Source organism: Pleurodeles waltl, chromosome 4_1, assembly GCF_031143425.1.
Source record: "Pleurodeles waltl isolate 20211129_DDA chromosome 4_1, aPleWal1.hap1.20221129, whole genome shotgun sequence".
NCBI classification, from domain to species: Eukaryota; Metazoa; Chordata; class Amphibia; order Caudata; family Salamandridae; genus Pleurodeles; species Pleurodeles waltl.
The window spans coordinates 645290873-645308011 of NC_090442.1; the positions used below are offsets into that span (position 1 = coordinate 645290873).

The window sequence follows — 17139 nt, forward strand, 5'->3', positions numbered from 1 at the left end:
TCTACCGCAAAAAATAATTCACCCTGCTCTCACCCAATCCGTTTTCTTACCTTTTCAATGAATATACTTCACTCATATCAATGTCTAAGTTATAGTTAAATAACCTCTAATCATCTCTCAATACATGTGCGACACTCTGGATGAATTCAGCATTGCTTTTATACATACCCATTTTTGGATGGACAAACACATAAAATTTCTATAACTCAATATAACATTAACCATTAAATTACTCATTGGTGCATTTTCCATACTAGCTTCAGCATACATGAGGAATCACTTTAATATACTAATAGAACTGGAAACATCCATGAACCAAGTTGAGCTGAATACCTTTCTTATATAATGAATTAGTTGTATAATTCTTTTACATAAATCACAAATATACTATTTATATCTTTTATAGCATTTTGTGAACACACTGCTCACTTTCTGAAACTTAATATTAATGTATTCATATACTAACACTTTCTAAAATTAAGTACATTTCACTACACAAACCTGAAGATTCTCCTTCATGTGCTGTATGTTTCCCTTTCAGTATCAGTTAGAACTTCTTCTCACTGAACACAGCTCAGAATACCAACCACAAGAATGTAAGTCAACTATCATAGCAGGCAACCAGTAATGGCAACCTCTTCAACTCTCCTTTCAAGGTTACCGAGTCAGTAAACCAATAACAATTTCCCTTTCATGTTAATACGATGATCTACAACTTCTCACTGGTTTGTATAGTTAACCCTTTGCAGTGTTCCAGAAAAGTTAGTCAATATGATGCGAGTTTCACCATATCCCCGAATCCACCACGGCGCTCTGCGTGGCCTAGATCCACAGGGAAGTTCAAAAATCTTTTTTTGATCTTGTAAAAAAAAAAAAAAAAAAAAAAGAATCCATATAAACACCTTTTTTTTAGAACACAAAACCAAATCATAAGAATAAATAATCATTATGAACCATTACTGCATCTCTATGTAAGGTAAAACAAAGCCACATTCCGGTCTTTTTTCTATTCCCTTCCCCCTCATGCTCCTCTAGATTGGTTACCATGGTTACACAGTCAACAATATTCTGTTGCACTAACTCACAAGTTCATAACAGTTTCTGACTAGTACATGCTTAGTTTCAAGTCACATTTAGCAGGTGTGGTTGAATCTTTCAGAGTAAACATATTGCAGCTATTTTTACTGTTTTCCAATTTTTCTAAACCCAATCCAACACATACTTACAACGCACATAACCTCACTACCTACCTTCACCCATAAAAATATCTACAGCAACCAATGGAATAATTTCTTCCAGACTGTACCTACTACCCTCCATTTCAACTGATTTTCATTTCATACTAGCCTCATTCAGCTGCAGTCATCTCCTGTGTGCTTCTCCAGATTACCTCCAAGATGCTCAGAGTGTGGATTGTGGGTCACAACTTTGTGTTTTGGGCCAGAGAGTGCAAAAAGAAAAGGTATTGACAGGGATCTTAGTTTGTCTAATGTGGATATTACTTGGATTGACCAGAGAGGCTTCCTTTGGTTGAAACTAATAAGGATTGCCAACATCCACAACTTATGATTGTGCACTGTCGTAACAATGACCTAGGTGTAGTGACAGATGTTGGTTTGGAAATCATAATGAAAGAAACCTTTGGAAAATTATTGACACTCTTCCCACACACTGCCTTCATTTTTTCAAACATTTGCCAGCGGCTGAAGTGAAACTAGTCAATGCCATTCTGCCCATAAACAGAGCAATCCAGGAAGCATGTCAATAAAACTGTTTCTGCATTCCTCAGGGACCATAACATGATTTCGATCTACCACAACAACTTACGATTTGATATGGAGGGCATATGCAGAAATGAAAGAGTTCACCTAACAGAGAAAGGCAACAAACTTTTCCTGCATAACTTGAGAAACTGTATCCTCCATCATGTGTAGTAATCACCTACACATCATAAACACAAAGGCTCTTTTCAGAATCAATTTATTATTACCCATATACATATATATTTCTATTTATATACTTCTTGCTCGGATCCACGAATGGCTCCACGGATCTCATAAGAGGGAAGAAAAGCTTTTGGGAGGCTAGAGTGGGTGTGAGAGTCACTGAGTGTGAGAGTGAGTATGAGAGTGTGAGTACATGAGACAGTGGATGCAACATGTCAGACTGGGTGTGAGAGCACCCGTCTCAGTGTGAGGAGGAGTGTCAGAGTGTGTTTCTGGGTTTGACACTACATGCTAGAGTCTCTATGTTAGTGTGAGATAGAACATGAGTCTCTGCCTGGGTGTGAGAGGCAGTGTGAAAGTGTCTGCCTGAATGCAAGGGTGGGTGTGAGAGTGTCTCTCTGAGTGCGAGAGTGAGTATGAAACCGTCTGTGTAGATGTGACACTGGCTGTAATAACATCTCTGTAGGTGGGAGACTGGGTGAGACAGTGTCTGACTGCAAGTCAAACTGGGTGTGAGAGTGTCTCTCTGTGTGTAATACTGAATGTAGAGTGTCTATATTAGAGTTTACTTCTTTTTTTTTATGTTTCCTGCGCTCTGCAAATCCAACTGCGGAATCACACCTGGGTGGATCCGCGGATCTCGTGAACTGTTAAAAAAAAGAAAAATCCTTTTGCACATTTCAAAGGAATTATTTGTACCATCACCACAACTATATCGCCCCAATAGGGTCAGAGAACCTGACCCCATCAACTGAACTGCCCCCCACATTTCAGCCCGGGGGACCCTTTACCGAGAAAAGAAAATGGCAGCCCCAACATTTCTCTCAGGTTGCAGGCAGCCAATCAGATTCTTCCTGTGGCACGTGCATCTGCGGAGGGACCCGCGGTGGATCCACGTCCTTATATATCTCTATTTGTTGTCCTTAAACTTCTCTGAAAAAACTGAATCTAGGTTCGGGCTGTAGACGTGTCTAAAAGTCCTATGGAAAAATGAATAGGGAAAAAGTGTTTTGGGACCCCCTTTTTCTCGGCCCCCACTTGACAGATCACTCCAAAACTTTCCAGAGAGAAGCTGAACTTAGCAAAGTGTAAGTTTTGAAAATTCCGTGAAGATTTGTCAAGCAGCGTGTAAGTCACAGGCAAACTAGGTCCTAATCATAATTACCCACTGGCTGTATGGGAAACATGAGTGGATGTATCACTAGGTTTTTGCATAAGTGTGTGGATGCGTCAGTGACTTTATGGGTGAGTGAATGGATGTGAGAGTCGCTATATTGGTTACTCACCGGGTGTGTCAGTGTGTGCATTGGTGAGTGAGTGTGTGCATTGGTGAGTGAGTGGGTGCATCAGGTGCTGCATCGGTGAGTAAGTGGGTGTGTGAGTGGTTGTATGGATGAGTTAATAGATGTGTTAGTGACTGTATTGGTGAGTGAGTGGGTGAGTGAGTCAGTGACTGTATGGGTGACTAAGTGGGTGTTCGAGTAACTATATACTTAAGTGACACGCTCTAGCAGTGACTGTATGGGAGAGTGAATGGATCTGGGAGTATGTCTCAGTAAGTGCATTTGTGTGTTAGTGTCCGGATGAGTGACTGACTGGGTGTGTCAGTGATTGCTCGGGTGAGTGACTGGGTATGGTAGTGGTTGTACAGGTGAGTTACTTTGTGTGTATGTGTAGGTATCAGACAGTGAGTGACTGTCTGTGACTAGATAGCCGAGTGTGTGGGTGTGTGACTGCTTGTATGGGTGAGTTGGGATGATAGTGGCTGTGTGGGCATGTTATTTGTTTTAGTGAGTGGTTTTACAGGTGTACGAGTTGCTGTCCGCATGCCTATATGAGGGTGTGAGTGGGTGTGTGAGTAGCTGTGTAGGTGTATGAATAGCTGACTTAGTAATATATGGTGAGTGAGTTGTGTTAGTGGCTGTGTGAGTGAGTGCATGTATGTCAGTAGTGTTATGGGTGTATGAATGAGTGTGTGAGTAGTGTGTGGATGTACAATTGTTTGTATGGGGGTATGAGTGGATGTTTGAGCTTTATTTGTGGATGATGTAATCAGTGATGTCATTTGAGATATCATCAGTGATGTCATCAGTGATGCCACTGACCAGGTCATGAATGATGCAATATGTGAGTTGATAAGCAGTTAATAAACGGGGATGCAAGTTATAGTTAGCTGAGGTAAGGTCAGGCTCTGCGGCCAACCCCCACTGCTGACTACTCTGATGGAACGCGCTTTTACCACTTTGGACTATTCAATCAAAAAAAATTTGGGGTAGGTTATTCTTACCTTACCTCCTCCACCTCATTGTTGCAATTATCTTAATCCTCTAATTACATACTCGTGTTATCGAGTTTAACTTTTTAAATAACACTGTTTTTTTTTCCGTTCTCTGCTTCTCCTTCTCAGATAAAATCTTATCATTTGGATCTCAAACAGAACTACAATAGCTACTCTTCTTGTAGTTTTCTTGAGGTAAATTACTATACCCACGAGCTCTGTCTGTCTCACATATCTCTACACTATGTACTCGTTGTTTTTCTTTTCATTGATGTTGACCATCTGGTCTCCCACTCCTTAAGATTTCTCTGAATACTCCCGTAGTACAACTATAATGTAATCAATCTCCTTGTTGTGCACTTACGGTGACCGCCTATTCTTTATCTTTTTTTTTAATGTTAATGTTGTAGCTCAAAGGGTTTTCTCTATCCTAAATATTTCTTCACGCTGAGGCAAAATCACCCTTTCACGCTACACCTATAATGTTTGCACTTTTCAAATGTACCTACCAGTTGGCATTGCCATTAATTGTAAATAGTTCCCTTTTTGTTTCTGTTTGCAGCCTTGAAAAAGTCAGTGAGGACGAAACACGTGTTAGCTGTTTTGTTTCTCTTATATACCTGTTCATTCTGAGGATTCAGACTGTTTCTGTAACTCGTATATACGTATTCGTATGTGGACTTGAACTTCTTATAACTACGATTCAACTACCGACCACTAAGGATTAAAACGTTTCACACAAAGCTTTCCATTTTTGGACTCATGATTTTGGAGTGCCTTGGTTGCTTTTTTCTTAGATTCTGTTAATATACAGCGCATGACATAGGTGTTTTTTATATCCACCCCTGTTTGTGTGCACCCCGAAACCCTTGGTGGTTGGGTTTCTTGCACCAGGCTGGCACCCGCCACAGGATTTATTGGTGACATACTACCTTTGTTGTTATTGGTTACAGGTGTGCGTCGCTAGGCATCAACCACCTCTCTTTAGTATCATTGACGTCCTTCATATGTATGTTCTATGGACATTGACCCCAGGTCTTGTGTGCGAGTCATTCTTGGCAACAGATATACCAGAGAATTGACACAAGAGGAGTAGATTCTGTGGTGTCCTGTCAGATAGTCAAGGTGATTTAACTCCTAGGCTACCTATATGTGTTTAGCCTTCTCTTAGCTCTACAATTTCCCAGTATGTGCAATACTAATCATGTGTCTCTCTTATCCAAGACACCATTCATTGACCACGCCCCTACACAAAAGGGTGCCAGACAGGACCAGGTGGTAGAGACGTAGCAGTGTTGTTTTTTCTCCTCTCTTCCCAATTCCCCTTTCGGGACACCTGCCGAGACCTCTGTGATTCTCCAGCAGTATAGAGAGGTGTACTGGGAGGTCAGGGGACCATTCATCACTCCTGCAGATGTCCTGCTTTTCAGGTGAGTGTCCCTGAAAAATAAAAGTTTTAAGAACAAAAAAAACACGGAAATTCACCAACTGCTTATGGCTTGCATAATACATCACTTAACTCGTTAAATACCATCACTGATGACATCTCAAATCATATCTCTAATGAAATTACTGCTGGCATCAATCATAGCAACATCATCCTACAGGATTTTTGGCCTTGAAGCAATTCAACACACTACAGCTGCAGACAGTTTTCTATTCATCCAAATCAGATTACCTACTTAAAGACTTCAAATGACCTGCAATTTTAAGTCGAGAGGTTGACAGGTATACAGTTGTCACTGAAAATACACCTTCTTTGTGGCCATATTGGCAACCATCCATAGTATAGTACACTAAACACGTTACTGAGATGGGAACAGAGGCATGCAACCTTGGAGCCATGCTTATAATGCCAGTGTGAGAAAACCCACATGGAAGTGCAACACCACTACATTCTCTATTGCCTCAAAATCTTTAAGGAAGTTCTGGAAATAAACATCCACACCTTGAAGACAACCTTTCTACGCTAGCTGTTTGTATAGCACTGCATTACAACTATTAATTATGGCCATATACCCAGGTATTCACTGGTGGATAATCTATTGTCAACAGAAGGTTTGGCCTGTCCTAGACTTTTTTTTTTTTTAAACATTCTCAAGCTTTAAGCCACAACCTACTTAAATCAATCAACATCAGGTATGCTCAGTCTTTGACTTGTTTAACTTGGAGCATTACTTCCACCTCTGCCTTTGGTGATTTGTAAGTGGTGCTCCATATAACTTTCAACATGCTTGATTACATGTGCCTCCAAGGTTTTCACTATTTCTATTCTATGGGTCCACGTGTACACTCAGTAATTCAAGGCCATATATGGCTGTGATATCCTCAGTGATGTAATTTAACATGTCATAAATGATGTAATATGCAGGGTCAATGGCAGTGTATGGCAAGGGTGCATGCTTTAGCTCAGTAAACAATAGCTGGTGAATTTCATTGTATTCCTTTGGTTTTTAAGGGTTACTTTGTACTTTATGGCTGGAAATAGTTGCATGTTAAACTTTGGGTTTTTTCAGTAATTTTTATGGTGTTTAACATAAGTTAAATGACTATACCCAACTATAATGTCACTTTAACCTTTGTTTTTTCAGTGTATGTAAAATAGGCAGATATAAAAATGAAGGTGTACATACAGGATTAAAAATAATAATTACCGGCAAAGTGAAAGTAAAAGACTTCAAATTTAAAAGGACGCAATGTAAATGTACTCACAATGTAATGGCAAGCGATTTAAAGGCACTTTCTATGTGAAAACTACAATGTAAATGAATGCAAAGTAACAACTGAAATTCCTGATGTACAGATACAATAAAAGTGAGATGAGACTGTGCAGAGCTGTAAGGAGTCTGTTTGCTTATTACAAATTAGCATCTATGCTACAAATATCCGATACCTACTCCAGTTGCTCTCTCCTCAGCCCTATGTTATATTATGAGTTGCATAAGTTTGCTTTTGTCCTACCTTTATCTCATTTGTAAATATCAGCCTTACCTCGCAATATGTTTAATTTTAATGGGCTGCACTGTTCTGCATTCCTTCTACATGATTTCTAATTGCAACTCACTCTTCCAGTTACACTTTGGAATTCATTGAAGCAGGACAAGCAGGATGTGAGCTCCTGTTCATGTTTCTTATCCTGGACGTTACACTTGCCGCCTTGAAGTGTTGTACTTAACATCCTCCCTTTACAATGTTTCTCTTTCTGCTCCAGTGTTTTGTTACTCTCACCAGTGTTTCTCTCTTTATCCCAAAGTTCTTCATTCTCCTTCTTTTTGCTCCATGTAATCTTTCTTTCCTTATTACAGTATCCCTTTTCCATGACCTCTCTGTCATTTCTCATTCATTTTCTCCTATCCTTAGTGTCAATGCCTCTCTTCAATAGGTCTCTTACTGACTACTCAAACTCTGAAACATCTACACTCATGTGCTGCTGATGCACTTTAGTTTTTCTTTGTAGGACTAGTGATCTCAGAACACAGCATCCCCAATTTGCAGCTTTGCTGGTGCTCCTCAAGTTTAGCTTTGCAACATCCATACGGCTGAAGAGGAGAACCACTTCTACATGCAGTTTTTCTTGGTCTTACTTATACTTTTGGAAAATAGGGTGACTTTCTTGTGCTCTTCCAGACTCCATGTGCAGTGCTGGTGATGCAGTTCATGTGTATTTTTAAACATCGATGCTACTGGAGCACTGTATACCCTATACCTCAATCGTAAAAATAGAACTTCAAGTAACAGAATTAAGAGTGCTATGGACTAAAAGGCCATGGGCTGAAAGTATCACACTTAGTATCTATACAAACGTATGTTTTGATGGTGATTGTCAGATGTGAAGTTACAGATTTTGTGATTCTATGTTTCTGCTGGTTGTCATGCGGCATATTGGCTAGTACTGTTAAATTGCGTCTCAGGTCAAAGGGGTTCTTATTTATAATTCTGTACCATTAGCTTACATATCTTCTTTGAATACCTCCCCATTAATTTCAGACCATGGTGGGGAGCTCACTTGACGGATCATGGTTTCTCACCCGTCAGCTCATCATTGTGTACTATCTGCAGCAATCAATGGCAGTGATCTATTAAATGCAGCTACATGTGAGTCAAAAATGCACCTTTGTTTATCTGCAATAAATTCTTGGAGTGGCAAAGACCACTGATTCTGGTAGCTTACTCAGTTGCACAGAGAGTGGTCACATGCCTTTAATGCACGTGTCCTTGGCTGTAGTGCACAGAGGTCATTCATTTCTGGAAACAGGAAAGAATTGGAGGGCACATGGACAGTAAATGAAAATTTAAGAATGAAAAAGAGGGGACAAATTTTCCACAGGTTTTGCAGAAGATAAGAAAGCAACTATTTCTTCTGAATGTTGCCTTTTTCTCAAAACACATCCTTATGATTATTTAGAGATACAATTAGAGACTAACAACTATACATGTAAGTGGACAGTACTATACTAAGAAGTAGGAGGAGGGAGTTTCCTGTACCAGGTGAAGAATCCAGCACATCGTCTAGAGAAGACAGTTTGTGCTGCAAACCTAAGGGGACAAACAGGAAACCCAAAAGAAGGAGAGGAGATTTAGAGGAGGAAGGGGATAGGAGCTTCACTAAGAATATGGAGTGAGAAAGAAAGGATGTAACCGGGTGGAAAGTGATCATAAAGCTGAGATAACCAGGACTCTCAGAACGCATCTTTGAAGCCGAAGAAGTTTCAGCACAGATTTGAAAATGTACCGGGATATATTGATTTTTAGATTTGGGAGAATGGAGTTCCAATTCTAGTTATGTTCCTGGAGAAAGATTGTGCAATTCTACATTTTAATTTGAAAGGTAGTAGTTCTAGAAGATGTCTTAAAATGAACCCATTTATTCTCACAGTACTGCGTTTACTTACCAGGCAGCACACACTTTCCAGAGCAGTCAATTGTTCTTTCAAAAGAGGACTTTGAGAATTGTGCATGGATTGTGCTTCCTGGGCCAATCGCTTTTATACATCCATCTCTGTAAAGAAAAGAAACAGCATGCTGTTGTATTACCTCTTGCATCATAACACTTTCCGCTGTTGGTTGGGTGCTCCACTGTCCACGGAAGGGCAACAAAAACATGGATCCTCTTGTAATTTGAAATCATTAACAATCAATAGACGCAAGCAAAAACACTTAAGATGAAACTGACATGGTTATCTAAAATACAATTAACTTCTCACTCTCAAAGATTCCGCTAAACATCTTTTTTGGGCTATATTATCACCTAGAAACATGCAGGATGTTGTTAAAATCAGAAAAAACGCAGAATTTCTAAGTACAGGGACCAGAACGTTAACGACTTCCACTGTTTGAATTAAATTTCAAATAAGACTTCTAATTGTGGCTAAGTAGTTTTTACTTAATTATTTGATTTATATTTAGATCAATCAGCCTTACTGCAAACACTAAAATCTAATATACCTAACAGCATTATTAACATGAACAATTGCATTCAAAATAAACATTTTGTGATACATATTTAACAAGTCTCAAATCTAAAACCATCATTCACACAAATGAGCAGGAGATGTAATCCAAATATTTTTCTAAAACTGCTTGTAATTTCATTGTTTCATTAAAATATAAACATGGTTTAGTTAGATTTATTTTCAGTAAATCTTGATTTGAGACTTCAATGTCCTTATTGCCTTAAGAACGACATCCACCTTTTAGGAAAATAAGTTTTAAAAATTGCATAATTACAGCCTACTCTTATCTACATCCACTCATGCAAATCACTGGTCAATGGTATTGTTTGCCGTTTCTATGCAGTACAAGGACTTACTAAATATGATTATGCCATATAGCATCTTGGGTAGCATGTTAATACAAAAGCATGCAGCAGAGCTAGAAAGTAATTTCCTCCGCGTATACTATTTAGTCTTAGAAGAGATTTTCTTTGTAATTGATTTTGTACATAATTTAGAAGATGACTTTCAACAAAGAATCTGATTGACCTGTCAACCCTTGGCGTGGTTTCCCCGTCTTTATGTCTTCTGATCCTCTGCTGAACATCGTTTTTGCTGGCTTTAGAACTCTGGGCACTCTACCACTGCTGACCAGTGCTAAAGTGCTCCCTGTCTAAATTGTATTGATGATTGGTTTATCCATGATTGGCATATTTAATTCACCAGTAATTATCTAGGAAAGTGTACTATGTGTGCCTAGGCCCTGTAAATCAAATGCTACTTGTGGGCCTGCAGCACTGATTGTACCACCCACATGAGTAGCCCTGTAATCATGGCTCAGACCTGCCACTGCAGTGTCTGTGTGTGCAGTTTTAAACTGCCAGTTCGACCTGGCAAGTACACTCACTTGCCAGGCCCAAACCTTCCCTTTTACTACAAGTAAGTCATCCCTGAGGTAGGTCCAAGGCAGTCCCATGGGCAGGGTACAGTGTATTTAAAAGGTAGGGCATGTACTGTTTTTTTTACATGTCCTGATAGTGAAATACTGGTAAATTTGGTTTTCACTAGCATAAGGCCTATCTCTCCCATAGGTTAACATAGTTGGACTCTCGCTCCTAGGCGAGACTGCTGGTTTAGGGATGACAGCACTTTTATATGTAGGTGACTGGCCAATCCTACAACAGGTCGCAACTGTTGGCCCAACCCTCCCTGCTCACAAGCTGTACCTCACCAAAAACCCAAACAGCAAAAAGTGATTTCTGGCAGACTTTACACATGGACTCTAGAGTGAGACATCTCAGGGGAGTCGTGATGGAACGAGATTACTCTTTCCTCATGTTAGCAATCACACAAATGCAATAAAGGAGATGAAGAAGAGTATATAACAGGTTTACTAAAAAGACTGGAATCTACTGTAAAATCAATGAACTGCAATGATTAGGATAATGAACAATGCAAAAAGCAGAATTGTAAAGATGAGAGTCGTGAATACAAAGACCCCCACCATCTTGCAATAAACACAAGATGTAAAATATCCCTAGAACCCTGAAATGGAGAACCTAATCTTCAACCTAATGAGAGCTAGGTGTGTTAAACCTAATCTGCCAGTAGCAGGTCCATAAGATGCAACCCCCATCCTTTGTTACCTTGGAATGAGGTCTCTAGATCAGACTCCATGGTGACACGAAAGTTGGGTCTGCATCAAGGCGACATGCAGCATAGATGGCATCTACAGCATCTGGTTGCAATTCCTCTGATAACCTTGTATGCAAGAGATTTATTTATACTGATCTTGTAAGACCTCTGACACAGGTTTGTTCCCAAACAATGGATAAGGAGGCATGCTTGGGGGTGGCAATTATATCAACAATTCCCTTCAAAAGTACATTATGTTCCTGATTCATGATGTGAATACCTATGTATCTCACTCAACCTTGACGCTAATAGTGACGAATTCACAGAGTGGCACTGATAACGAGAAATCAAAACATTTCACTCATTATAAACATAGCAACCATTTTGAAAGAAATAATTAAATAAATAGGTTGAGACAGAGCAAGCTAAGTAGGTTAAAATTCACTAGGTGACGGAGCACAGGTCTGCAAGCCAGAAGGCCAAGCTAAACTCCTGATTTCTATTAAAACTAAATAGGATCTACTACAGGGATTGCCTTGAAATATCTTTTAGGTGTAGTTTCCATTCGGGAGAAGATAGAGATGTAGAGTTTGGCGTCTCTGAATTCACAATTTAAAAATACATCTTGTGGAGAAGTTGTTTTTTAGATCCAAAGTTTGAAAATTCCACTTTTAAAAAGTAGGCATTTTCTTGCATAACCATTCTGTGCCTCTGCCTATCTGTGGAATAGACATCTGTGTCAGGACGACAGTAAGGCTGTTTGTGAATTTACTCTAGACCGTCACAAAAAGGGAGCTGAGGTGTACCCTGCATATCCTGATGGGTCTTCCTGGGCTACAGTGGTGGGAGGATCGGACACTTGCACCTCATAAGGGCTATGCCTGTCCTTACACAAAGCAGTCCCTAACCCACCTGGAGTGTCTTGAGCCAGTGCAGGAAAGGCAGGGTCTTGTGCACTACAGAGGCTAGCTTTTGAAGTGTGCCCACTTAAAAAGGCAGAAATGAGTAGAAGTATTGGGCCTCTGAGACAACAACTACAGAACACTTCTGGACTGAGGACATTCTGCCAGGAGAAAGAGATAGATGCCATAGGAAGAACTGCCACTCTGTCTGCTGCTTTGCTGTGCTGGCCTGCTGCTTGCTGCTTCTGTGTGAAAGGATTGGATTTAGCTTTCTACATCCTGCTTTCCAAGGCACTCCAAGGGCTTGAACTGAGCTTGCCTCCTGTTGTCTGTTAGAGGTCTCAGGGACATCAAAGACTTCATCTGCAAGTACCTGGGCTTTCTTGACAAGAGTCCTGACTTGCCAAGTGGTGCCAAATCCAGTTCCTGGGCCCTTGGAAATGAGTTCTGGTGAAACCACGAAGAAACCAAGTTCATTGACACAGAGCGACTTCAGAACCGGCGCCGCTATCTCTCTCCATGCCGCTGCCTGCATCAGGAGCTGTAGTCCCCGCGAGTGCAATGACTATGACCAACGCAGCAGGCCAAATGGTGGTGCAGCGCCTCTGAAGTCCTGTCACAGCATGAGCCCTGAGTGCTGTGTCCCCGACGTCCGGGACACCCTACTCCGCCACAGCACCTGTGACCCTGGGGTGTGATCACAACACCGCAAAGTCGACTGCACGTCTTGACCTGCTGCATTCCTCAACCCCTCCGGATCATAAGAAACGGATGCCTTACCACCGGATCACCCTTCCCCTGGAAACTGTAAGGAACCAACACCTTACCTCCCCTATCTCTCAGTAGGGAACTGATGCCTCACCTTCCCGGTAATGATAAGGAACCAACGCCACGCCTCACCTCGCCGACTCCGTGAAACGTCTTTGTTTCATCATTTTCAAAGGTACTGTACCTGGGGGTCCATGCGACTCCATGACCGGCATGCACTCCCTGCAAGTGGCGTCTGGCTGTTGGGAATGACTCCATCAATGACATCATGATAGCCCCAGTTGGAGGTATTATGTTTCTAAGTGTTGTCCCGAAGTTTAATCTTTAAAAATTTTTATCTTTGCTTGTGTATGTTGGATTTTTGTCGTGTGTGTGTGTGTGTGTGTGTGTGTGTACAAATACTTTACACATTGCCTCTGAGATAAGCCTGACTGCTCGTGCAAAGCTACCAACGGGGTGAGCAAGGGTTATCTTACCCGGACTAGAGTGAGGATCCCTACTTGGACAGGGTGCACACCACTGCAAACTAGAGCCCCAATTTCTAACTGAATACTTGATAATTTCCATTCTCATCTGTATGCACAGCTCATCTTTGTCAAGTGTGATGTTATAAATACTTCAAGCAAACCTATTATTTTTCATTCTAAATTACATTAATATAGCCATAGAACAATTAAACTTCAGCATCAAAATGACAAACGCCAATCCATGTGCCTGTGCATCCATGCCAACTTTATCAAAAGGTAAATACCTATATATAAATATATTGTCAAATACTGCTTTGATATTATTGGTGCAATTCAAGCCAACTTGCACCTAGATAAGTAGCATAGGACGAGCCCTTACATTATCTTCCATGCTAAAGCCTGCACAATCTTCTACCTTCGCCAGATCTATTAACTTCACTATAATTGCTCACAAAAAACTTCCATCATCATTTACGGGGAGGTAGGTTATTGTTGTATGAGCAAGTCATCTCTAATCTCTCGTATAACAAATTACTTAAGTCATCATTTCCATGCATGAAAAATCATATATTACTTTCTTCAGGTTAACAACTTCCATCAATAATAATAATGAGAACCCAAGACCATCATTTCAGATGGCGTTTGAGATCTAATGGCAAATGCCTTATTAATTTATCACAGTGGGCAGGGCAGGTGTGGATGTCACTTTATTAATAGTTGCATAACACTTGTTGTTCCTGGACTTTCCTATAAACATTGTTGTAAGGAAATGCCTCCTTGGCATGGTTACCCCCTGACTTTTTGCCTTTGCTGATGCTAAGTTTTGATTTGAAAGTGTGCTGAGGCCTGCTAACCAGGCCCCAGCGCCAGTGTTCTTTCCCTAACCTGTACTTTTGTTTTCCCAACTGGCACACCCTGGCATCCAGGTAAGTCCCTTGTAACTGGTACCCCTGGTACCAAGGGCCCTGATGCCAGGGAAGGTCTCTAAGGGCTGCAGCATATCTTATGCCACCCTGAGGTCCCCTCACTCAGCACAGACACACTGCTTGCCAGCTTGTGTGTGCTGGTGAGGACAAAACGAGTAAGTCAACACGGCACTCCACTCAGGGTGCCATGCCAACCTCACAAGTCCTATGCAGTATAGATAAGTCACCCCTCTAGCAGGCCTTACAGCCCTAAGGCAGGGTGCACTATACTATAGGCGTGGGCACCAGTGCATGAGCACTGTGCCCCTACAGTGTCTAAGCAAAACCTTAGACATTGTAAGTGCAGGGTAGCCATAAGAGTATATGGTCTGGTAGTCTGTCAGACACGAACTCCACAGCACCATAATGGCTACACTGAAAACTGGGAAGTTTGGTATCAAACTTCTCAGCACAATAAATGCACACTGATGCCAGTGTGCATTTTATTGTAACATACACCCCAGAGGGCAACCTTAACCAACTACCCATGTAGGCTGACTGGTTTTAGCAGCCTGCCACACTCAAGACATGTTGCTGGCCACATGGGGAGAGTGCCTTTGTCACTCTGTGGCTAGTAACAAAGCCTGTACTGGGTGGAGATGCTTATCACCTCCCCCTTGCAGGAACTGTAACACCTGGCGGTGAGCCTCAAAGGCTCACCCCCTTTGTTACAGCACCCCAGGACATTCCAGCTAGTGGAGTTGCCTGCCCACTCCGGCCACGGCCCCACTTTTGGCGGCAAGGCTGGAGGAGATAATAAGAAAAACAAGGAGGAGTCACTGGCCAGTCAGGACAGCCCCTAAGGCAACCTGAGCTGAGGTGACTCGGACTTTTAGAAATCCTCCATCTTGCAGATGGAGGATTCCCCCAATAGGGATAGGAATGTGACCCCCCTCCCCTTGGGAGGAGGCACAAAGAGGGTGTAGCCACCCTCAGGGATAGTAGCCATTGGCTACTGCCCTCCCAGACCTAAACACACCCCTAAATTCTGTATTTAGGGGCTCCCCTGAACCTTGGAACTCAGATTCCTGCAACCTAAGAAGAAGAGGACTGCTAAGCTGAAAAACCCTGCAGAGAAGACGGAGACACCAACTGCTTTGGCCCCAGCTCTACCGGCCTGTGTCCCCCCTTCTAAAGACACTGCTCCAGCGACGCTTTCCCCAGGACCAGCGACCTCTGAATCCTCAGAGGACTACCCTGCTCTAAAAGGACCAAGAAACTCCAGAGGACAGCGGCTCTGTTCACCCAAGACTGCAACTTTGTTTCAAAGGAGCAACTTTAAAACAACTGCGTTTCCCGCCGGAAGCGTGAGACTTGCTACTCTGCACCAAACGCCCCCGGCTCGACTTGTGGAGAGCAAACACTTCAGGGAGGACTCCCCGGCGACTACGAGACCGTGAGTAGCCAGAGTTACGCCCCCTGAGCCCCCACAGCGACGCCTGCAGAGGGAATCCCGAGGCTCCCCCTGACCGCGACTGCCTGACTCCCAGATCCCGATGCCTGGTAAAGACTCTGCACCCGCAGCCCCCAGGACCTGAAAGATCGGAACTCCAGTGCAGGAGTGATCCCCAGGAGGCCCTCTCCCTTGCCCAGGTGGTGGCTACCCCAAGGAGCCCCCCCTTGCCTGCCTGCATCGCTGAAGAGACCCCTTGGTCTCCCATTGATTTCCATTGGAAACACGCCGTGTGTTTGCACACTGCACCCGGCCGCCCCCGTGCTGCTGAGGGTGTACTTTCTGTGCTAACTTGTGTCCCCCCCGGTGCCCTACAAACCCCCCTGGTCTGCCCTCCGAAGACGCGGGTACTTACCTGCTGGCAGACTGGAACCGGGGCACCCCCTTCTCCATTGAAGCCTATGCGTTTTGGGCACCACTTTGACCTCTGCACCTGACCGGCCCTGAGCTGCTGGTGTGGTAACTTTGGGGTTGCTCTGAACCCCCAACGGTGGGCTACCTTGGACCCAAACTTGAACACCGTAGGTGGTTTACTTACCTACAAAAACTAACTAACTCTTACTCCCCCCAGGAACTGTTGAAAATTGCACTGTCTAGTTTTAAAATAGCTATATGTGATTTATTTGAAAACTGTGTATGCTATTTTGATTATTCAAAGATCCTAAAGTACCTACCTGCAATACCTTTCATTTGAAGTATTACATGTAAAATTTGAACCTGTGGTTCTTAAAATAAACTAAGAAAATATATTTTTCTATACAAAAACCTATCGGCCTGGAATTGTCTTTGAGTGTGTATTCCTCATTTATTACCTGTGTATGTACAACAAATGCTTAACACTACTCCTTTGATAAGCCTACTGCTCGACCACACTACCACAAAATAGAGCATTAGTATTATCTCTTTTTGCCACTATCTTACCTCTAAGGGGAACCCTTGGACTCTGTGCATGCTATTCCTTACTTTGAAATAGCACATACAGAGCCAACTTCCTACAATTGTGCAGTCCTTTACTCAAGATTACACACATAAAGCAACTGTCATTTCCCTCTAATAAACCATTCATGTTTATTTTTAGCACTGCTAATGTACTTTCCAAATGTGTGGCCTTGGTGCCCCATACATTCATATTTTCCTCTGCAAAATCGCTCCATTGATATAATAAGGTTATTTCTCCATCTCTTTACAGTGAAGTTCTCATCATACTTTCAAGGTACGCTCATTTGTAGAGGTGGCAATGGTTGACAACAATATTTGTGCTTATTTTAAGCAGACAGGCTGCAGCTGAGTTAT

At 42.1% G+C, this 17139-nt stretch overlaps 1 protein-coding gene across 1 annotated transcript in view; it reads right to left on the reverse strand.

The window, feature by feature from the left end:
* Positions 1-17139, reverse strand: part of AMDHD1 (amidohydrolase domain containing 1) — a 210389-nt gene that overhangs the window by 163486 nt on the left and 29764 nt on the right. Inside the window, exon 2 of the mRNA XM_069229089.1 lies at positions 9117-9223. Within this exon, the coding sequence (XP_069085190.1) occupies positions 9117-9223 (107 nt within the window). The remainder of the gene's footprint in view (positions 1-9116; positions 9224-17139) is intronic.